Here is a 22572-nt window from a genome sequence, read left to right as displayed (position 1 = left end):
CCGGCGAGGGCGAAATCGGCGAGCTCACGCCGATTCTCGACCGCTAGCCGGTCGCCTCGCCGCCATTGTGGCGACCCGATCGGCTAGCGACCGGATAGCCCCCTTTATTAATTTTTTTTTCGAAACTCTATATATACGCGATTTTAACGTCATTTTCATTCGCACCACTTGTTTTTACGAGTTTCTCTCTTTCTTACTTCTGTAAAAGATCACTATCGCGAAATGAGTAGTGGTGGTGGTAGTGATGGTGGTAGTGGTGGGGATGCTGAGGAGTTCAAACGACGATTGAACGAAGAGTTGGACACCTATAGGTCCCGCGAGATAAATCGGCTAATACAAAGGGCCTTGCAGCCGCAGCAGCCGGCGGTACCTCGACCCATTGTCCACCCCCTTTTCAACGAGCAATGCCAAGGTGTCGGTCCGGCCATCAGTTTTATTGCATTTTCCCGTATCTGTGTCGTAAATTTAATTCCGTATTTTGCGTGATTGTAAATTTATTTATTTTTTATAATTTTTCTGGCCTATGGCTAGGCTATTGCTTGTCCTGATGATGTGGCAGGAGGAGTTTTTGGCTAGGCCTATGGCTGGCCAAAAGCCATTGGAGATGCTCTAAGTAAAGAGAGAATAAAGTGGAAAATGAAAAAGGTAGAGAGATGAAAAGAGAAAAAAGTAAGTAAGAGTAAAGTATGTGGAAACATGTGTAGACTTTTACTAAAAAAGGAAATGACTCTATTACTATGAAACGTACAAAAATGACAAAATGACTCTATTACTATGGAATAGAGGAAGTAATTAGTAGATTTTATTTCATTTCTATTAAGTCATAGTAGATTTTATTTTATTTATATGACGTTGTAATTTATTGGAGTATTATTTTTGTAGTTGTACTCCCTCTGTCCTACACTAAGTAGAGCAATTCTAATTTGGCACGAGATTTTATGTAATGTTGTTCTTTGAGTAAAGGGAAGAGAATAAAGTAAAATTGATGGAAAATGTAGAGAGATTGATGATTCTATATTTATAAATTAATCATTTAGAGTGGGATGTACTAAAAAGTAAAATATATCAGTTAGTATGAGAAAAAATAGAATATTTGTATACTCTTATTTCAATTTGAAAGTAAAAAAAATGAATAATATACAAATTAATTCGAGAGACGTGGCTTATTGTAAGAATTTTGGCTCAATGCATAAAAAGAGTAAATCGATAACATGGCGGGTGGTCGTCAATTTGAATCCCTAATGAACATATTTGTTCATCTAAAAATTTGCTCCAGTAATTGTTTTTTTGTAATACAGGACAGATACCTTAGCTTAGCTAGAGATGTTAGTGTAGCCCGCAACCCATGGATTGGTCCGAATAGCCCGCAAAATTTATAGGATTAGGCCTAGAAATTTCTAGCCCGATTAAATTAAAACTTGATTAGCCCGCACCCGATTAATCCGTAACCCGTTAGGGCCAGACCCGAAAACCGATAGACTGGCCCGAAAACTCGATAAATTTCTATTATACTATTTTTTTACTCCTAATTCGACACTTCATTGATTAATTTTATAATATAGATAACTAAAAAAATAACTTTCAATTTTATTTATATATACAAATTATATATTGAATTTTATTAATATAATAATCGATAAATAAATAAAAACTTGAAATTCAACAAAAAAATATTTAAATTTCTAAAACATGCATTAAAATTTCATGAAATATCTCAAATATTAGTATTTGATCATATTTATGATTGAGTTTAAGCATATGTCTCAAAGTTATCATAATTATATATTTTACATTTTATGAATATAACTAATTTTCATCATTATTTATTGGATTTATCATATGTTAATCTTATCGGTAGTGATTTACCTGCTGGGTTAGCCCGAAACCCGAGCTTTTAGGGTTAGAGTCGAACTTTTATGATCCAAAAGAAATCACAATCCGATTAATCCGCTTCCTATTGATCCGCAACCCAAATAGAATTGACCCGAAACTCGATGGACCAACCCGATTGACATTCCTGTCCTTAGCTGGAAACTGTTGACATGATTTAATGGCATTCGCATATTAATGGAACAGTAGATAAAAGGAAAATGGTCTGTGGAGCGCCGGACTTTTTCAACCAAGTGAAGACCTGGTCAAAGGGGTGTGTATACGTGTCAAACGCGCGAACATAATTAGAGCACATGGCAGCCGTTTTTTACCCGGGCTTGTTTCGTGACCGCCCATACCACCATAGTCAACGTGAAGATCCGACGGTGTACAAACCCCTGTCACACTTGATTATATCTCCCCCCCTCAAACAAGGAACATTTCGTCTTTAACACCGTCACATCAGTATCTACTTTTAACCCTCGAAACCACCGCTTTTCCCTATCCGAATCCACCGGTTTCCCCCTCCTGTTTCGGGGGTATATTCGGTATTTCATTAGCTGGTCAGAAACGGCGTTTTGTTCAACCAAACTAACAACTACTACTACCACTTTCCTTCGTAGTTCACACTTCTTTCCCCCTTTTCGTCTTTTCGCTTAAATATTGTATTTTACGTAATTATTAAACCCTTATATTCGTTTCCAAATTGGGTGTAATTGCTTTATTTATTGGAAATAAATAATTACAGTAACGATGAGATGGGACAATACATATTGAAACTATAAACGATAATTCATCCCTTCTTTTATAATTTTCCTTACTTCCTGCAACCTTCAACTTTCTCTCTCTACACCTCTCCCAATCTCTCTCTCTCCCTCCACGGAGCGGATTCCTCGTCCAGTTCGCAGTCGCCGGCGAGTGAGTCCACTCGCTGTCAATTGCATTTTCGGTATTGTAACAAATTGGTTATTCTATTTTGAACGTGACTCGCTTCGCTTCGATCCCGGAGTTTGACTCGGTCCTGGAGCTACTGTGTGAATGCGGAGAGTGTAATTCAGTTTGGTTGGTTATTTTTTATCCTTCGGAGAATACGGAGGCGTGGGTTATACATTTGGCGGATGAGATGGTGATTTTTCTGTTATAGTTTGGTGCTTGATTTGTTGTTTCAATTTTCTGTGGTTAATGTGTGTTTCTCGTCGATTTCTGGACTCATTTGAAGATCAATTTCTTATGTGCCGAATAATGATCTGCTTCTTCTGAAAATTCCGACCTGTTGATTATAGAGCTTATAAACTACTGTGTTTTCTGCAATTTCGCATTGGATGAGTCGCTGTCGTGGCCGAGAAAATCAGGCATTTGATTCTCTGTTTGGCATCTCTACTATGACCTGTGTATTATGAGTTATTGTATTCAACATTTGATGTTCTCATGTGGATCGGTGCTTTTTTTCTTCTCTCTCTGTAATGTTTACATATGCAGATTTTGTTAATTTATCATTGTAGCGATTTTGGGATAAACGCTCTTTTTTATTTGTTCATAGTTTAATCTTTCTTTATTCAGTTTTTTTGGGATCTTTCATTTTCTTTTTTTCTTTTTATTTCTATCTGAAACTCAAAGTACATATCCAGGAGTTTTGGCTTTGGAATTTGTCTGGTTTCTGTGCCAATTATCGATTTTTCTAGCCGACCTTTTTGACTTGATTGGTGAACTTTAAGGATGTTTCATTTTCTGGAAAATGAGCATATACTGATATCTTTTTCTGGAAATTTTAATTTTCTATTCCTGTTCTCATGTTTGACTTTTTTTCATATCCTATAACAAATGGCCACGGTGCTAATTGGTGTGGAGACATTTAATGTATTCTTATACTTTGATAAAAATGATAGAGTAATTAGGATCAATGGACATTTGCTACAAGTGGAGTCATCATCTTCATCATTTGTTTTAGTCGATCATCCCTTGAAAATTTATGATGTTTCACAACTATTTTTTATATACTGCGATTACACATGAAACAACAAACCCAATTGATGATATCATATGGATGTTAATGTTAAGAGAAAAGAGAATCTGACATCAAAATGACAAAAAGGAGATGTTATTTCTTACACGTTTTACCAATTGAATGTTTTACCCGTCATGGGTCTAGGTATGGCATGTTTTATGTGATATTTTGATAAACACAAAATAGTGCGTAAAGTAGTACATTTTAAAACTTGAATTGAACTACCATAGTTGCTGCAGGCTTTTTTTTTCTTACTTTTCTTAAATCTGTGAAACATATTGATAAGTTTATTTAATTGTACTAGATTTTTATGTCGTTTTCACTTCCTATTCCTGAAGCAGGTTGGCTTTTTATGCTTTGTTGTGTTGACCAAATGCTTTAATTCAAATTTTCTTTCTGCATGTTTACATTAATGCTCATGCTTTTACGTTATGCAGGTGGAGGGAAGAGTTTGTTCTTCTAGAGAAGCTAAACTTGAATTTTTAAAGCATAAAATGCTAAAAAGGAGGAAAATAGAAGCAGAGAATGAATCTTACATTGTTAGCAAGACCCTGAATAGGAGTGGTGGTGATGCTTTACGAACTTCTTCTCCTTGCGGTGATAGTTTGCACAATCAAGCTGACCTATATTCAAGATTTGGCAACAGTTCCACTAAGAATAATGTTTTCTCAAAGAGAAAAGTGGCTAAGTTTGACACTTTAGACCTTGAATGGACAGAGAAAGTTCCAGAGTGCCCAGTTTATCGTCCAACTAAAGAAGAATTCCTGAATCCCTTAGTTTATATCCAAAAGATAGCTCCAGATGCCTCTAAATATGGTATGCTCAATGCCCAACTGTGACATTTGAATTATATGAGTTTTTAAATTGGATTGAATATTTGAAAGTTCCTTCGATTCTATACTTGATTTGTGGCATTAAAAATTCAGTGATGCTGTGTCTTTTTTTTTTTGCTGATAGAGTTCTTGTTCAGTAACTTGTTGTGTTGTACTAGTTGGCTACATATAAATGGCAGACATTAACTACTTTCTTTTTCAATGGCTTCCTTTTTTAAGATCCCAGACTTTTATCCTCCGTAATATGCCTATCCTTAATGTTTATTTGGATAGAGAAACATCTAAGGATATGCTTCAATCTCCAGGTATTTGCAAGATCATATCCCCTGTAAGTGCTTCTGTTCCTGCTGGTGTAGTTCTTACAAAAGAGAAGGCTGGTTTCAGTTTTACAACCAGGGTACAACCACTTCGTTTTGCTGAATGGGATACTGATGACAGGGTCACCTTTTTCATGAGTGGGATGTGAGTTTTTCCTTTAATATCTGCATTGATGTACTATAATAGTAGTATATTACTGTCATTTCAGGCTTTAAATTTGAGTGTTGTTTTTCAGAAACTATACATTTCGTGATTACGAGAGAATGGCAAACAAGATTTTTGCTCGTAGATATGGTAGTACTGGAGGCCTTCCTGCCAAATTCATGGAAAAAGAATTTTGGAATGAGATAGCTTGTGGAAAGACTGAAAGTGTCGAATATGCATGTGACGTTGATGGAAGTGCATTTTCATCATCTCCGACTGATCCGCTTGGAAACAGCAGATGGAATTTTAAGGTACTCTTCTCATAATAAATGTTTTAGGTACTTGTTTACAGAAAATTCCTCGGCTGCCAATATCTACCTTGCGTCTTCTTGAAACAGAAATCCCGGTATGTGCTTAATATTTCTTTGAAATAGTTTTAACTTTGTTTTCACATTCCTGACTGATATGTGGTTCATATTAGGGTGTCACTGAACCTATGCTTTACATAGGGATGCTGTTTAGCATTTTTGCTTGGCATGTGGAAGATCATTACTTGTATAGGTATGTATTATTCTACTTAAGCTGTATGGTGTCTGATATGATTCTTAACTTTTGCTGATTGTAGTTTTATGTGTGTACAGCATCAATTATCACCATTGTGGAGCTGCAAAAACTTGGTACGGAATTCCCGGTGATGCAGCTACTGCTTTCGAAAATGTGGTGAAGGACCATGTCTATGCCCATGATATCTTACCTGGTGATGGGGACGATGCGGCCTTTGATGTTCTTCTAGGGAAGACAACTCTTTTCCCACCAAATATATTGTTAGAACATGATGTCCCTGTTTATAGAGCCGTACAGAACCCTGGGGAATTCGTAATAACTTTCCCTAGAGCTTATCACTCAGGATTTAGTCACGGTAAGTGATAAATATGCTGCTGCAGGTTGAGATTGTGCAGTTATAAAGTTCGGTCTTTCTTATAAATATGAAATAATTTCTTTTATCTTTCAGGTTTTAATTGTGGTGAAGCCGTTAATTTTGCAATGGGTGATTGGTTTCACTTGGGATCAATAGCAAGTCAGCGCTACGCTCTGCTCGGAAGGATGCCTCTCCTTCCCCATGAAGAACTTCTGTGCAAAGAAGCAATGCTACTACATTATGCAAGACCCGAACTTGATAAACAAGAGTACACACATGGAGATTTGATATCACAGAGAAGCATAAAGGTTTCTTTTGTTAATTTGATCCGATTTCAGCATTATGCCAGATGGTGCCTGATGAAATCAAGAGCATGCACAACTGTTTCCTCTTTTTCCCATGGAACAATTCTCTGCAGCCAGTGCAAACGTGATTGTTATGTAGCATATCTAAACTGCCAGTGTTACTCGCACCCTGTATGCCTCCACCATGGTATTACAAAGTTCATATAGCTCTGGTTTTTCTCAGAATACCTTTTGTTAGAATATTTATGTATCGTTTGGTTCCATAACAGATATCAGATCACTTGATTGGCCTTGTGGAGGGAATCCGACGCTTGCTGTAAGAGAAAACATTGTTGAAATGGAAGTAGCAGCCAGACAATTTGAGGAGGAGAAGGATATATTGCAGGAGTTCGAGGAGAAGTATGGGAACAGCAATGACTTTGGTTTACTGTTCCGCATGTTCTCGGGATCTGAAAATGATAGCTACATCCCTTATGGAAAGATTTCTCTTGTATCAGATGAAGAAATATCTGGATACCCATCTGTTTTAACCAGTTGCAGCGAAAATACTAGGACTGAAATCACGGATGCATCTGTTTCCTGTATGTCGTCGTCGAAATCAACTAAAAGCCTCAACATGATTGCCAAAGTAAAGATTCATTATCCTTCTGAAGGTTTTGTTATATGTTATTCTTTTACTGAAGAATCATTGAAACATAATGAAATGTTAAACTCACATGTTTACTTTTGCAGGCTGGGCAGGACCATGGGAACTCCAACTTGGAGACTGATATATATGCAATGCCTTTTGGATATTCCCAACCCTTGAACAGAAAACCTAGATCAGAAAGGAAAGTTATTCAGGTGGTGAACACTAGAAATGCAATCTATGAAGACGAGTCAGATTTCGAAATATTCAGGGTTAAGCGAAGATCTAAAAGCAAAATGGAAAGAAAAACTGCACGTGATTTTACATCTGTAAACACTGCCCAGCAGGTACTACATTTCATGTCTGAGTTGTTACGGCTGGGGTTTTAATCTTTGGCAGGAGAACTCTCTTAGGTACATACAACAGATAGTTTTTTAGGTCAATTGTTCTTTAGCATGTACATTTGCTAGTATAGGCAATTCCCATTGATGTTCTCATTTCTGCTGCTTCTCTTACAGGGTTCTGATATTCTTTCTTGTAGCTATTGACAGTCAACTATATTGATAAAATCTGTGAAACTCCTTGTTTCATTCTGTGTTTCCAGCGTTTTATGCTCAGTATCACAACGTATTGCTTGTTTCTTTTGCAGGTGGACTTACTCTTGATTTCGTCATGAAGTTAAGTTCATGTGTTATTTCCATAAAGACATATCAGAATCTATTTTCATGTGTTATTTCCATAAAGACAAGCTTCACCAACAAGTTATCAAAAATGTAACATATCAGAATCTATTTTCATGTGTTATTTCCATAAAGACAAGCTTCACCAACAAGAAAACAAACAAAGAACACAGAGCTTGCATTAATAAAAACTGACCAAACCAGACACCATCCGATGCAAATCGTTCAAATCAAAGCCAATTTGAGAGAGATCAGCATGTGCATCATTGACCTGTTTTGAGAGTATAAATTGTTTTGAGAAATGACAATATTCTTTAGATTACTAGTTAGTAGCTAACGGAACAGAAAAAGAAATCAGTAGTTCTATTGCATGTACCTCATTTCTAATCAATTTAGAAATTTCTATTTGCTCATCGATTTTTCCATCCAGGTTCTCAATTCTCTGAGTCAAGTGTCTTTTTGCTGCCTGCTCAGAAATCATATCGACAATCAATTTACGTAGAAATTTTATATGCAAAATAGTCGGATCAGCAAGGTTGTCGCTATTGTAATGTTTCAAGTTCATGTGAAACAAGGAATATATTCTGTTACAAAGCAACATGAGAGTAAATAAATCTAAAGCAGATTAGAAAGCAAAGGCATGTAATAAAGAACTACTCTTGTTCCGTCAATCATCATGGAAACACTATTACCGATACAGGCATAAAGCAGACGCAACAAGCTTCTTGATGCAGGTAATCACAAAAATGTAGGGATTAAGGAAAAGAAAATATGGGTCCAATAAATACCTAAAAGAAATAGCTTATACTTACAGCAAGAGCGTCAGAAACATGATCCAAATGTTTTGTCAAGTTTGTAACAGCATTTGCCATATTCTGCTTCGTTACGTACATCAGGTCTCCAAAGGAAAGACCCTGACATTTTGAAGATGGAGAATTGGAGGAACCATGTCATGAAAATGGGTATCAGTTAGGTTACTAAAGAAGACATGCTGCCAGAAGAAAACAGGATGCATAGAAGAGAATAGCCTTTAAACGTAGAAATGCCTAGGCATGAAAATGAATGTAATATATATGTTCTTACCTTCCACCACATGTAGCCATATCCCACAGCTCCAACAGCAGCAGCTGGGACAACTAGAGATGCTAAGTTACCTACGATAAAGAGAAAGTGTCAACACTTGCAAAACTATAAGGGAAATGCTCTTACACAAACACAAGATACTGACTCTGGGTAGAGTTCCCATTTAGAACAGTAATCTGCCTGGATGAGGCCAGCTGGCGAACCTCCATGGCCAGTCGACGGACCTGAAAATGCGCAAACCATATATTAAATCCGTAGAGCACATCTTTTTGAAATATTCAGGGGCATTTGTGCTCATAAGATAATTTTAACAATAATATACCAAGTGCACTGAGATCCTTAATGAAAAAGGAGGGTGAGAAACCCAACATTTTTGGTGGATAAGGCAAAACCGTAAATTAAAAGCCATTTGCATGTGGAGAAATGTAGACAAAACCTCCCAGATGAAAACATGAAAGAGGATGATATCATAGTTCTAACGATTACTTTGATAAAAACGAATGATAAGCATCAAGATCCATTAGCATTCCAGTCTAAATAATTTGCTAAACCATCATACAAGCCATTAATCGATTAAGTGACCAAAAAATACTCCATATAAAATAACAATAAGCTCTAAATCATTAACGTCAAGATGATAATTTCATCTGTTACCACGCACAAACCTGGGTAGCAATGGCGTCAGAATGATCAGAATCCCCCTCCAACTCGCCTGATTTCTCCATGCTTTTAACCAAATTCTAAAAAATATCCAGGAAACATTTCAAAATCAACCTTTAATCACAAATTCACAACTAAAAAAAGATTGCAGCTTAAGAACCTTCAAATCACTAGGGCTTACTAGCAAACACTCATGATACCACTAGCATCAACTAAGAAATACTCAAACTTTTATGTCACCTTCAACTATTAAACTAGTATTATTTATTTCCAGAAGAAGAAATAACTTCTCAAAATTTATTCTAAGAACTCAGAATTATTTTAATAGCCTTTCGCATTTTGAATTTCGTCCATATCAGGAAAGCATACGAACTTTGACATGCATCTGGACCAAATTACAAAGATGCGGTCCAACTACAGCGTGAAGAGAATCTCTCCAGCGCTTGTAACAGAAGCAACACTAAATTGAGATGATACAACTCAAAAATTCAACAAAATCAAAAGAACAAAATATCAACACGGAACTAATCTGAAAGGAATGGAGATGGGAAATTCAATACCTGCAACTCCCCCAATATATCTGATAATTTCCCATTCTTCAACAATATAGTTCCCGTGTAACCTAATCACACAAGAAAAAACCAAAGCAAAATATATATACCCCTTTCCTTAAATCAAACTACAAAAAATGGTTAAAAAAACGCAATAAATTACCAGCTCCAGCAATTAGAAAGATCCTGGATAATCCGATTCCAGCTTGCATAGCCATGGCGGGCGATCAATGAAATTGGAGCTCTGACGAATTTTAGTTCAAAAGAGAAGGTGGTATACGACTTTAAGCTTTATACGTTTGCTGAACGTATCGTCCGACGTCGTTTCATGCATAAGTTCAATAGTTATGAAAAAATCATAGCAGTACTTATTTAAATATAGTAATTTGATATTTTTTTTTTGTTATTCAGTCCCAGGTTTAGGGCTGACAATTTTTGATACATGAAGTTAATCCGAAAGGGACATGCAATTAATGAGTTTGGATCCCTAAAGGTAGACTCAATAAGAATTTGATGATATTGGGTTGAGTTAAGGTCGGGTTAGTGTTGAGTTTGGTTATCCGTTAAGAAATAAAATTATTATTTATTAATTAAAAAAATTTAAAACTTTAATTTTATTATACATATTTAAATCAATATAATTTTTTAATCATATTATAACGAGTTTTAATAGTGTAATATCATATTTTACCGTGTAATATCAGGTTTTAATCGTGTAATATCATGTTCTGGTAATTATCGGATCGTGTCACTAAATTGTATTGTAACTTACTATCAAAGTCCCTAATTCCTTCTAGCCCAAATCCATCACCACTTCCATATACCTCATAAATCGTTTGCTCACAAAAATACTCGATCACAATAACACACAAGTGTTATCCACCTTAACCAGTATACCACTAGCTCTATCTCTTGATCACCGTGTCTTCAGATGTTCGTTCTTTGTTCATGTCCCCAAACATGAGAGAAATAAATTCTCCACTTGTGCAATTAAGTGTGTTTTTATTGGGTATGGTGTTAACTCGAAACGGTATAGATGTTATGATCTTAAAAACTGGCAGATTATCACCATGATGAACTGCACTTTCCAGAAACATAAATTATTTAACAATACTCTACTTACCAGTCAGGGGAAGAGGGAAATAAATGAAATAATAACGAAAGACGTGATAAGTTGGCCGCCCATAAACCATGACCACGAATCCCCTTCTAATAGATCCACTGGAACTAGTAAGTCCTATCACTGAGCAAGTTTTGAAAATAGTCGACTAGTGGAATCAAGTGCTTCCCCAACATCTCAATCCAATATCTGAGGTAAACAATCTTATTGAGAATTCTGATACTATTACAACTGACAGTACATCCTGCCCCCTCAGAGTAGCACTAGTGGGATCCCACCCAAACAATACTCCCTAGAAGGAGTATGAAGACAACCAAGGTACCTAGTAGGCAGTATGACAGAAGCAAACCTGACGAAATTGGCTAGAGCTTTTGAGGCAGCTTTGTACAGAGAAGAAGATATCCCATAGACAGTAAACGAAGCCTTGAAGATTTCACACTGGAGAGGATCAATGATGGTAGAACTGTTGGCTACCAAAAGGGAAATGAATTTTAGGTCGCAGATGAGTTTTCACCATCAAATGAAGACTTGACGGAACCATTGAGATATACAAGGCTCGCCTCGTAGCCAAAGGGCATACCCAGACCTATGGAGTAGATTACTCTGAAACTTTTTTACCAGTGGTAAAAATGAATATGATTCGAGTACCACTCTCCATTGCAGCAAACAAAAACTGACCCGTGTACCAGTTCGATGTGACTAATGTGTTCCTACATGGGGAGTTAAAAAAGGAAGTCTATATGGATACTCTTCTGGGATTTGAAGATAGCTTTGAAGAGGGAGAAGTATGCCAGCTGAAGAGAACCTTGTATGAGTTGAAACAATCTCCAAGGGTGTGGTTTGGGAGATTCACCGAAGTTATGAAGAAATACGAGTACCAGCAGTGTAATGCAGATCGAACACTATCCATAAAGAAAAAGGGGATAGATCATTTGTCTGATAGTCTATGTCGATGACATGATCATTACAAATGACGATCCAAAAGAGTGTAACTAAAGAAAAATTTGGTCACAGAATTTGAGATGAAGGATTTGGAGGCACTCAAGTATTTTCTGGTAATTGAAATTCAAAGATCAACGGAGGGGATCTTTATCAACCACAAAAAGTATACTCTGAGTCTTCTAGCAGAGGGATGATGGAGTGTAACCAACATATACACCTATCACTGTAAATCATTGCCTCCAAATCACAGAAGGAGCTCAGCTAGCTGACCGAAAGAGGTATCAAAGGTTAGTAGGAAAAGAGTAAAGGTCAAAATTGGTCCTGAACATATGGTCATTTTACGTTTTTTGTCCTAAACATTATCTTTTGAATTTTGTGGTCCTGAACATATGAAAATTTGATCATTTTAGTCCTCCGTCAACATTTCCGTTAAAAACTAACGGTCAACAGGTTTAATCCCAATTTTGACCACATTAAACTTTTAATTCTGATTTTTACTGCCTAATTAATTCTCTAATTATTTTTTATAAACATTCTTTTAAAATTAAAATTAAATATTCTCAATCCTCTTCCTCTTCCCCTCATCATCTGCAGCGAAGGAGACATAGGCCGATAACAGCGAGAGGGAGAGGAGAGAGATGAGCTGTGATCCGTCTCGATGGAGACGAATATTCATACCTTTGATGTGTGTGAGGGAGAGAGACAGTGGGGGAATGACTCAGCTAATGGGGATGCATAGTTTCTCTCTCTAGAAAGCTATTGTGTGTTTGTCCGTCAATTCTACTGGGTTTCCCTTGGCAGCCGAATCCAGCAACGCCGATGGGTTCCCTAAGGACGGAATGCGCGCAGCCAATTGTGAAATTGGAGAGGTTTAAGGAGGGGAGGGTGCCATTATATAGCTTAGCGACGAAGCTGCCGTCGCCGTAGGCGTGGTATGAGGGGCAGGAAACTTGTGGCAAGTGCTCAATTTGATGGTTTCGAGAGGGCAATTAGTGATAGCGCAAAGATAGTAAGAGGAGAAGGAAGAGTGTGGGGTGGAGCAGAATGGGGAGTTGCAGGGAAGGTGGTGGCACCACCATAGCTAGTGGAGAGGAAGCCGCTGAAGTAGTGGCGCCACCACGTAATTCTCACGGCAAATGGTTAAAAGTTAAAACAGTCCGAATTCGCATCAAAGTTTTTGCTTTATTGGGGAAGCTTTCACTTCTCGTCTCCTTTTGCTGCAGTGGCTGTCGTTCTTGATCTGGGTTTTTGCTGATGGAGGGCGGCGGCGGCGGGGGGAAGAAGGGAGCGGCGCGGTCGGAATGGAGAGCCCGCAGATGAAGCTAATTATTTTATTTATTAGGGAGTAAAAAAATCAGAAATTAAAAGTTTAATGTGGTCAAAATCGGGATTAAATCCGTTGACCGTTAGTTTTTAACGGAAATGTTGACGGAGGACCAAAATGATCAAATTTCCATATGTTCAGGACCACAAAATTCAAAAGATAATGTTTAGGACCAAAAACGTAAAATGACCATATGTTCAGGACCAATTTTGGCCTTTACTCGTAGGAAAATTAATCCATCTATCACACACTAGATATGATATAACATATGCAGTCAGTGTGATAAGTTAATTCATGCATCAACCCCCAAGTGATCATCTTGAAGCAGCATTGAAAGTTGTCAAATATCTCAAAAGAACGTTTGGCTATATAATAATGTTCAAGAGGGGTGAATATCTGGAAATTCATGGTTATAAAGATGTTGACTGTGCTGAAAATCCAGTCGACAGAAGATCCACCACTGGATATTTCATATTCGTTGGGGGAAATATAGTTACCTAATAGAGCAAGAAGCATAAGGTTGTAGCGTTGTTAAGTGCACAAGAGGAATTCAGGGGGATAGGTTGACCGAGGTGCTATGGCTTAGAAGATTGATGAGTGAATTGAATTTCGCGCCACAAAGAACCAAAAGCTTTTTAGTGATAACAAGGCCGCAATTAGTATCTCAGAAAATCCGGGTCAATATGATTGAACAAAACATGTGGAGGTTGACAGACACTTCATAAAATAACATACTGAAGCTGGAATTGAAGAGTTCCCATTTGCTCGATCAGAGAATCAACTTGCAGATATTCTAACAAAAACAGTGAGGTCGAAGAATTTTTCAGAAGTAATTGGCAAGTTAAGTATCGAAAAACTCTGTTACTCATCTTGAGGGAGAATATTGAATTAAAGAAGAAAGATCACACCAAATATGACATGATATTCAAAGAAGGAATTTGGGAATCTCTTACCTTTTATGCATTGTAATCTACTCTTTTCCTTCGTGAAAATTTGTCATTTATTTTTATTTACGCTCGTTCCTAAAAATTTGTTACATTTCACTTTTACTATTTTTTTTATAGTGGTCTCCATATTTAACTAACTCATTCTCGCTATATTTTATTACTGCTGTAAAACTAAAACATCATATAACTTGCCAATAACTTTTTTAACTTATTTTCTATTATATTTTTAAAAATTTATATTGGATAAAGTGGTGACAGATTATTAGGAAAAGATAAGAAAAGAGGGAGTATGATTTATTCAATGAAATACTACAATATAACCGATTCAGTACAAATTAACACAACTTGCCCATAAAATTTTGTTATTTAAATTTGAGTTCAATTTTCTAAATATAAGAAATTGATGTGAACATGTTGTGTTGTTCAATCAATTAATAGACAAGACAGGACCAAAATTAGTAGTTTAGTTTATTTAACAAACTACTTGGATAATCGCTCTTACAAATTATTGTCCTGACCTATGGGGCATCATACACTAAATTTTTTCTACTTTAATTCCAATATTGACTTTTAAGATAGATGCATTAACTATAATTAACAAATTAGGAAAATCTAGGTAAGAAGTTAAGCCATGACTCTTGATTCTTTCTCCTTTTGTTTCAACTATACTCCTATTCTGAATGAAGCTAAACTGAAATACAATTATTGACACAAAATTTAATTTTTCATTATCTAAAACATCTATATATGCATCCAATGATTTGAGTACAATATGACAGGCCACCTCAGTTCCATCTAAATTGAAATGAACCATTTATTAATCCAAAACAAACACCAATATATCTATGGTGAGTTGGAGAATGTTATTTATAAGAGCCAGCTTGCTGCAATTCCTCCTGGACCTTTGCAGTAGGCAGTACTATTCAATTCCTTTTTTAATGTTTTTCAAAATCAAAATTAAATCACACCATCTCCCACCAGCCTTTTTTAATTTATTGTACCATCATGCTTAATGGATGGAAATAAATGCAAAAATATATACACTACAATTAAATATGTAGTCGAATTTTGTTAGATTAAAATCGACATTATCGTATTAAAAATCAACAACTTATAAAAGCAATGGAATGTCATGTTGAGCAATTAGCATTGTAATCCAAGACTTCAAATAATTAGTAAATTAAGGTTGTGTTATTTATGTAATTAATTAATTAATCCAACCACAATCAACCAAAACCGCAAAATGCAAGATTAGCATAACAACAATATAAGTAGAAGGAGAGCGAGCAACAGCCACAGGGAAAAAAAAGGAAAAAACACTTAAAAAAAATGACATTTTAGCATAAAATATTCGAATGAATTCCTAGTTTCTCATTTAATTAATCCTTTTCCTATCTATTCACACGCAACAAGCAACAATGTATTGCCAATGCTTTAAATCACCATTATTCTCATTTATGATATTTCTGTTGAAGTTATTAATACTATTATATATTCTGCACACGGCTTGAAAATAAATATGCTGCTAACGAACTAACATATATACAATCACTTTCGTTACAACTATATTTATTATAACAGTAACATAAGAATTGCGAAATCAATGCTCCTTACTATTAATATAACAATTGAAGAACAAGCAACATACCTGAAATTAATATCCTACCAAAACACATTTAATTTGTTTTTTCTTTTTCGCCCATGAATGTTCACCAACGATATTTCCTTTACATAAACGCGTAATATTTATTATTTCTGTAATAAAAACTTGATCTAGAAAAGGCCAAAACTATAAAGTTTAATTATGTTAGTTAATAGGAAATTATATTTTGGTACCACATATGGTTGAAATTGTACCATTGCATAAGGTATGCCTATGAATTGGTATTAATTAAATGGACATACACTACAACAACAAAATCCGTTAAGGAAGTTTTTTTATATAATTAAGGACGCTAATTTGTGTTTCTAAATATACCATCAATGGTTTAAAAAACGTCTTTATAATTGGTGTCCCAGCTAACACTAGAGAATGCAAATAGGATCGTCCTAATAAACCAAAAGATTAAGTTAATTTATCCTTAATTTAGGAATGCTTTCTTTTGCGTTCTAAGTTATTGTTACTTTTTAAAATTTTCCAACGCAAGTAATTGCGTCTCGTTTTGTGTCCTTAAAAATTACTCCAAGTTTTTGGTAGTGATATTTCAAATTTTCAGTATATTTAAGAGCCACGACTCATATAAAAAAAATCATAACTTGGCTCTTATTATTTTTTTATAGAACTGACATTATCTATGTTTCAATGCTAATAGTGTATATATAAAATTAAAATAAAATCTTTTTCCTAAATTTTGATTTCGAACTACATATATACATTGAACAAAAAAAAAGAAGCAAACACACCTACCACCAATACATAAAGCACAAAGAAAAAAAATATAATTGTGCGATCACTAAAGATAAAACACCCAAGGACAATAGAAGTAAGATGGTCACATTTGTATCGATCAACAAATGAAATATTGGTTCTTCAATTACTTTATGATCACCTTCTCTAACTTAGAGCAACTTGTCACATATCTCTCTTAGCACAAAAAGAAAATCTAGTCACCATCCCTTAATTAATTCATGAACCAAGATATTTAGAAAATGTCCATCCAAATTTAAAAGCATGAGATCAAGTCTTTAAGCAAGTTGATAGTGAGATTCCATCCATTACAACAGTAATACCACAAGATATTTAGATTATTTATACCCAAAATTCAAAAATGATAGGCTCGAGTTTCTCGCTTTTTTCTTGCAAAAGAAACAAAGATCAATTTCACAGTTAGACAATCATCAACCTTTTTTACAATTATTTTATTATTTCTAATTTAGTCAAGTTTGTCCGTGGAACGATGTCAGTTTGACGTTGTCTTTTGCTTTTTTTCCTTTTAAAATATATAGAAATTTTTCTTGGGTACAATGAAACTAACCATATGAATAAAATTTTTTTGGAAAGGAATTAAATTCACTGTTTGAGAGAAATTTCTTAAATTAGTTAATTGATAGATTAATATAGTTTATGCTCTGAATTTCGAAGCAATTACTCCCTCCGTCCCTAAAAATTTACTATTATCACTTATTTTTATTTTCGTCTATCCACAAAAATTCGACACCTTTCACTTTTATCATTTTTATGTAGTGGACCTCACATTCCACTAACCCATTCTCACTCACATTTTAGTATAAAAAATAGGACCCATATATCACTAATTTTTTCAACCCATTTTCTACTATTATATTTCTTAAAATTCGTGCCGAGTCAAATGATTATAAATTATTAGAGACGGAAGGACTCGAGAATATCGGATCTTCCAACGTCATAGTTCAAATTCGAAAGTGTAAGAAACAAATATTGCAGCTCCCATAGAAATATAAGTTTGGGACAATCATTTGCATTTTCTAAAGATCGGATCGTTCTACAAATTCCATAACTTTTGCATTTTATAAGTTTAGATTAATTTTGCAAATACTCTAAAGTCAAAACTCTCATTTCGTTTTATCTGTTGGGAATAAACACAATTTTAATTATAACTAGTTACTGATCTTACTATTCTAAGGTTGTGTTTGGTTTGTATGAAAAGAGCATTTAGTGGCTGCTAACCAGTGTGTTTGGTTTGATATTTAGTGTATCTTAAAGGCGCGATGAAACGTCCAAGGCCCAAGCTATGGAGGCTGAAATGAGTGGTTTCCCTATCGGTCAAGTTGGGTGCCATATGTATCAGGATCATCCAGATACATAACTGAAATTAATTAGTTACCCCTTTCTTTGTGCAAATATGCTTTTTTGTTATTCAGATTTTATTCAATTCTTTAGAAAAGTAAGCCGATTTGAATCATACATGAATATTTGCGCATTCCACACATGTCCATGTATGATTCTAGTTGGAGGTGGGGCTAATGTATACCTTGACCAATGATCCATGTGATATACCTTGACCAATGAATATTTTCTCATATTCTAAGACTGCTTGTTCATGTACGATATCCAAAATTTAATTCATAATCAATGACTTTATTTGTAAGGGATACTTATAAATTGTAAAGAATAAAGAATAAATTAGATTCATAGAATGAATTGGATTCACTTGTCAATATTTTCACAGAAAAAAAATATCTAAAATGAGCATTCTAAGACTTATCATATGACGTGATGAGCATTTGCTTTTAAATGGACCGGTAAGAGAAATTTTTACATATACTTTCAATTTTCGTAATATTGGTACAATGGTACACACTTTCCTGCCCCATGTCAGCCAATCTAAACTTTCCTGCCTCAAGATCATACACCTCTCAGCTAGTCTACTTTTAATCTAAATTCTCTAACTAACCGTTGATCACACAACTAATTAGGTCACTCAAATTGTATAAAATCCAACATAACACTTCGAGAATACGCTCATCCAATTATAAAGGTTAATTAGATCTCACAAAGTACTAGTTTAAGCTTCACTTGTTATTTGTCCCAATCAAATTAATAAATTAACCTAGGCATAACCTTACAAAAACTCATCGTTTAGTGACAGAAAAACTGTCACTAATCTTTAAATTTTCGACGCTAAACAATAATGATGGATTACCGCCGGATACACGCCATACCAATAAAAAGTATTAATGACAGATTTGTCTATCACTAATATTACCCACAACCTTACCAAGCATATTGAGCGTACTTGAGCGTAACAAAAGAATTGAAAAGGTGATTGGCAAAGTTCCCTACAAAAGTAGTAGAGTAAATCTAAATCGTGAGTATTTGACAATGCACACTCCATGCATTGTCAAACACACATTAATACGATATTATCCGTTTTGGGCCAAATGCTAGTTTTGTTTTTGAACACTTCTCAAAAGGACTCATACTAATGAAGTATGTTGGGGTAGTCCTTATACATTGCTTGCAACTTTTTTAATCTGTGGTTTGCACTTTGCACCCCAAAATTTTTCCCTTAAACCAAGACCACACAAGCCACCGGTCACCACCACAGGTCTTGATCAAGCCTACACAGGAACACGGACACCCAGAAACGTGCAAACCAATCAACCAAACCCCGAGCCACACATGCACGATCCAAACCAAAGCTCTGATATCACTGTGAGGGTTTGATTAAGATCTATGGTGACATGTGTCATGTGTAGTGTGACACGTGGGTGGTATTGGTTCGAGAGAAGGTTTATTAGGGTGCAAACCACATCCACATCGGGGAATAAGTAAAAAGTTGCCAGCAATGCAAAATTACTATTTGATTTAGACAACTTATATAAAGATAAAAGCACAAAAATTGAGCTCACATCCTAAAAAAAATATATTTAAAATAAAATAGTGGAAATATAAGAAAGTTAAGAATTTTTTTTAATCGATAAAAATTTAGAAAAGTATTGAAATTAAGAAGTGTGATTCGGATATGTTAGAGAAGAGATCGAATGTGGTATGTCAAACTTTAGAATATTTCACAATGTATTAATTGTATTTATTAAATCATGAGTCATTTGCTCATTGTTGGATTAATTATTGGTGCCGCACGATGGTTGTGTAGTTTGTTGTTAATTATTGGTATTATGGTTGAATTGCTGCTGGTGTTCTTGAAATTGTTGTGTCTTTTTGTTGGTTTAATTTCTTGGGCGTGGTTGTGATCTGAATTTTTTGTTGATGTTGTTTTCATTGATTTCTGGATGTAAATTCTATCTCAATATTTACAAATTACGGAGTATTAAATTTATAGTACCTAATTTTTAAATTTTTTAGCTAATCTATCACCGAATTCAATTTCCAGTATCATATTAGTGACACGGTATACAAAAAGCTTATGTAATTGTATAGATACATTATGTGAAATGAACTATATATGGGCTTTTATACGTGAATGTTGCAGTCTTTTTTTTATATTACTACTATTCTGATAGGAGTAAAATAATGTGATAGATTTGTATACCATTTTAGAATTTTAATTATGGAGCGGATTTTGTTTTGGGAAATGACATCTAGGATTTTATTTGACACATTATTTTGAGTTATTTCTAGAGGAGAATATATATACATATAATATGATAGTAGAAATTAAATCTGATGATATATTTAATAAAAGATTGAAAATTAGATAGTGGAGTAAAAATTTGATATTTGAAAAGTTGGGATACATTTGAAAGGATGAGATAGAATCTATAATTGACTCTTGGAGTTTCACTTGCTTCTTTTGCATTGACTTATTTGGAATCATGAGCTGTATATTTGTTTTCTTTTGATTTGAACTAATGAATCTGAACTGTAAACATGCCATGGTATTAAAATAGAAAATAGAATTGAAGTTTAGTGAATACTACATTGATATTGGATATGAGTTTTCAACTAAAGTTTGTATTGCTCTCAACTAGTCAACTGTATTGATTTTTTGTCTCCATTATAAGTATTTACTATTTATAGGAGTAATTCTTATACTACCACTTAAATATGAAATGCAAATAAAAAACACAATAAATGTTTTCTTTTCACAATTAGACTCTAATTATAGAAGATATCTTTCTTGATATACTCTATTACTAAAAACCTCAAAATATATATTCCTAGTAATATCACAACTTAAATAGGTGAAGAGAGTAAATAGTAAAAATAACCTAAAAATGAATGAAAAGAAGCGTTTCAATGGAGAGAAAAGAAAAAGGTTTGACTTGTGTGTGTGGGGGCTCAGTCTCACATGTAACGCGTTTTACAGCCAATCAGAATACGGACACGTGTCGGCCAAACAGCCATGAACCGGTTTGCAGTTAAAGCTCGCATTTACCTCGCCATCCCATTCCCTTATCGTATCTCCCCCATTTACCAATTACTGTTACACTCCTTAGAGAGAGAAAGAGGAGCGAGAATCGCATTAACAGCTGCTCTGCATCGCTGTTTGAGAGGGATAGGAAGAGAGAGAGAAACGACAAAAGATGTGTGTTTGTGTTTGGTGAAGAAACATATATAGAAGGAGAAATTGCAAAGAAGAAGAAGCAGCAGCAGCGACACCACTCTCCTTTGGTATTCACTCTCACTTCTTCTTATTCGATTTCATTTCATTTCGCTTCGCATATTCAATTTTGTGATGTTTGAATCAACTCTCCTTCTTCTTCACTACTCCACTCTTCACATTTTCTGCATGTTTGTCGCTAAAACCCTCACTGTTTTTTTTTTTTTTTTAATCGAAGGCGTTTGCTACAAAATTGATTTGTGATTTCACTTGATTGCTATTTTCCTTTTTTCTCTTCATTTTAGCCTTTTTTGTGCGGAAAGCAAATCCTGGGAGGAAATTGACCGCATTAATTTGGACTAATTATCACACTTTTATTGCTAGTTTCCGTTTCTGCACTTTATTAACAATAGTTTCATTTTTCCAACTGAGAAGACAAAGATTGAGATCGTGAAATAGAAGGAGAGAAGAATGTATGGAGATTGTCAAGTTATGTCGTCATCAACGGTGGGAGGAAACCCTATGTCGTCGGATAACTCATCGCTGTACAACTCCACCATCCAAAACCCCAACTTCAATTTCATGGCCAACATCAGCCCTTTCAACATGTTCTCTCCGATTCTCCCAGTAAGAGCTTCTAAAACCATCGATCTCCTCTGATTTTGCGGCAATTGTGAAAAATTGCTGACTGATTCTGAAAAAAAGCAGAAAGAAGAATCCGCAGCCGCGATGGCGAAAGCCAAAGAGGATTTATTGGAAAGCGGCTCCGGCAGCGAGCACATCGAAGGAGCGTCGGGCAACGAGCAGGAGGCGGAGCAGCAGCCCCCCGCCAAAAGCAAACGCTACCACCGCCACACCGCCCGCCAGATCCAAGAGATGGAATCGTAAGTTTCTCTCTCTAGAAATGCAATTAAATTAAAAAAAAAAAACATTTTAGTAATCAATTGATTTCCACGTGATCCAGATTGTTCAAGGAATGTCCGCACCCAGACGACAAACAGCGCCTCAAACTCAGCCAAGACCTCGGCCTCAAACCGAGGCAAGTCAAATTCTGGTTCCAAAATCGCCGCACTCAGATGAAGGTGAGTGGGAGCTTCTTTCTCTCTCATCAGGAACCCTAGAAAAAAAAAGTTTTTTTTTTCTGTTTTCCAGCTGTTAGAAAAGGTCAAAACGAAATACCTAACAAGCTGTATTGGGGATGGCGTATGTTAGCTAGCGTGCACCCACCATCCTCCATGAATTCCTACCTCATTAAGTTATG

At 35.3% G+C, this 22572-nt stretch overlaps 3 protein-coding genes across 4 annotated transcripts; 2 read left to right on the top strand and 1 right to left on the bottom strand.

Annotated features, from left to right (window-relative positions):
- Nucleotides 1-2616: 2616 nt before the first annotated feature.
- On the top strand, nt 2617-7410 carry LOC125218438 (lysine-specific demethylase JMJ706). The gene is made up of 10 exons (XM_048120106.1): nt 2617-2995; nt 4312-4690; nt 5013-5169; nt 5261-5480; nt 5522-5575; nt 5651-5730; nt 5811-6088; nt 6182-6580; nt 6663-7021; nt 7126-7410. The coding sequence occupies exons 1-10, from the start codon at nt 2993-2995 to the stop codon at nt 7408-7410; spliced, it is 2214 nt and encodes a 737-aa protein (XP_047976063.1). The 5' UTR covers nt 2617-2992.
- A 392-nt stretch (nt 7411-7802) lies between these two features.
- On the bottom strand, nt 7803-10316 carry LOC125218434. Its single transcript, XM_048120101.1, has 9 exons — nt 10159-10316; nt 10005-10066; nt 9450-9524; nt 8930-9008; nt 8785-8855; nt 8514-8615; nt 8078-8167; nt 7898-7972; nt 7803-7841 (listed from the first exon to the last, which is right to left on the bottom strand). The coding sequence occupies exons 1-9, from the start codon at nt 10211-10213 to the stop codon at nt 7803-7805; spliced, it is 648 nt and encodes a 215-aa protein (XP_047976058.1). The 5' UTR covers nt 10214-10316.
- Nucleotides 10317-21197: 10881 nt separating this feature from the next.
- On the top strand, nt 21198-22493 carry LOC125217788 (homeobox-leucine zipper protein HDG5-like). Of its 2 annotated transcripts, none has more exons than XM_048119324.1 (4): nt 21198-21382; nt 21747-21938; nt 22017-22195; nt 22276-22493. In XM_048119324.1, exons 2-4 carry the CDS (start codon nt 21783-21785, stop codon nt 22430-22432), a joined length of 492 nt encoding a protein of 163 aa, XP_047975281.1. In that variant the 5' UTR covers nt 21198-21382; nt 21747-21782; the 3' UTR covers nt 22433-22493. The 2 variants fall into 2 exon arrangements, with proteins under 2 accessions (XP_047975281.1, XP_047975282.1); XM_048119325.1 differs by having other exon boundaries at nt 22020-22195; nt 22276-22483.
- The last annotated feature ends 79 nt before the right edge of the window (nt 22494-22572 follow it).

Source organism: Salvia hispanica, chromosome 4 (genome assembly GCF_023119035.1).
Source record: "Salvia hispanica cultivar TCC Black 2014 chromosome 4, UniMelb_Shisp_WGS_1.0, whole genome shotgun sequence".
Lineage (NCBI taxonomy): Eukaryota > Viridiplantae > Streptophyta > Magnoliopsida > Lamiales > Lamiaceae > Salvia > Salvia hispanica.
This window is presented reverse-complemented; position numbering and strand designations above follow the sequence as displayed.

Bases quoted from the DNA above. Each gene is read 5' to 3' on its own strand.
- LOC125218438 (XM_048120106.1), top strand. The intron at 6,089-6,181 runs GTAAGTGATAAA...TTTATCTTTCAG, and splicing joins TCACTCAGGATTTAGTCACG to GTTTTAATTGTGGTGAAGCC. The intron at 6,581-6,662 runs GTATTACAAAGT...GTTCCATAACAG, and splicing joins CCCTGTATGCCTCCACCATG to ATATCAGATCACTTGATTGG.
- LOC125218434 (XM_048120101.1), bottom strand. From the start codon at position 10,213: ATGGCTATGCAAGCTGGAATCGGATTATCCAGGATCTTTCTAATTGCT. The intron at 8,616-8,784 runs GTAAGAACATAT...TCAAAATGTCAG, and splicing joins ATGGCTACATGTGGTGGAAG to GGTCTTTCCTTTGGAGACCT. The intron at 8,168-8,513 runs GTAAGTATAAGC...ATTTCTGAGCAG, and splicing joins ATGTTTCTGACGCTCTTGCT to GCAGCAAAAAGACACTTGAC.
- LOC125217788 (XM_048119324.1), top strand. From the start codon at position 21,783: ATGTATGGAGATTGTCAAGTTATGTCGTCATCAACGGTGGGAGGAAAC. The intron at 21,939-22,016 runs GTAAGAGCTTCT...TCTGAAAAAAAG, and splicing joins TGTTCTCTCCGATTCTCCCA to CAGAAAGAAGAATCCGCAGC. The intron at 22,196-22,275 runs GTAAGTTTCTCT...CACGTGATCCAG, and splicing joins CAGATCCAAGAGATGGAATC to ATTGTTCAAGGAATGTCCGC.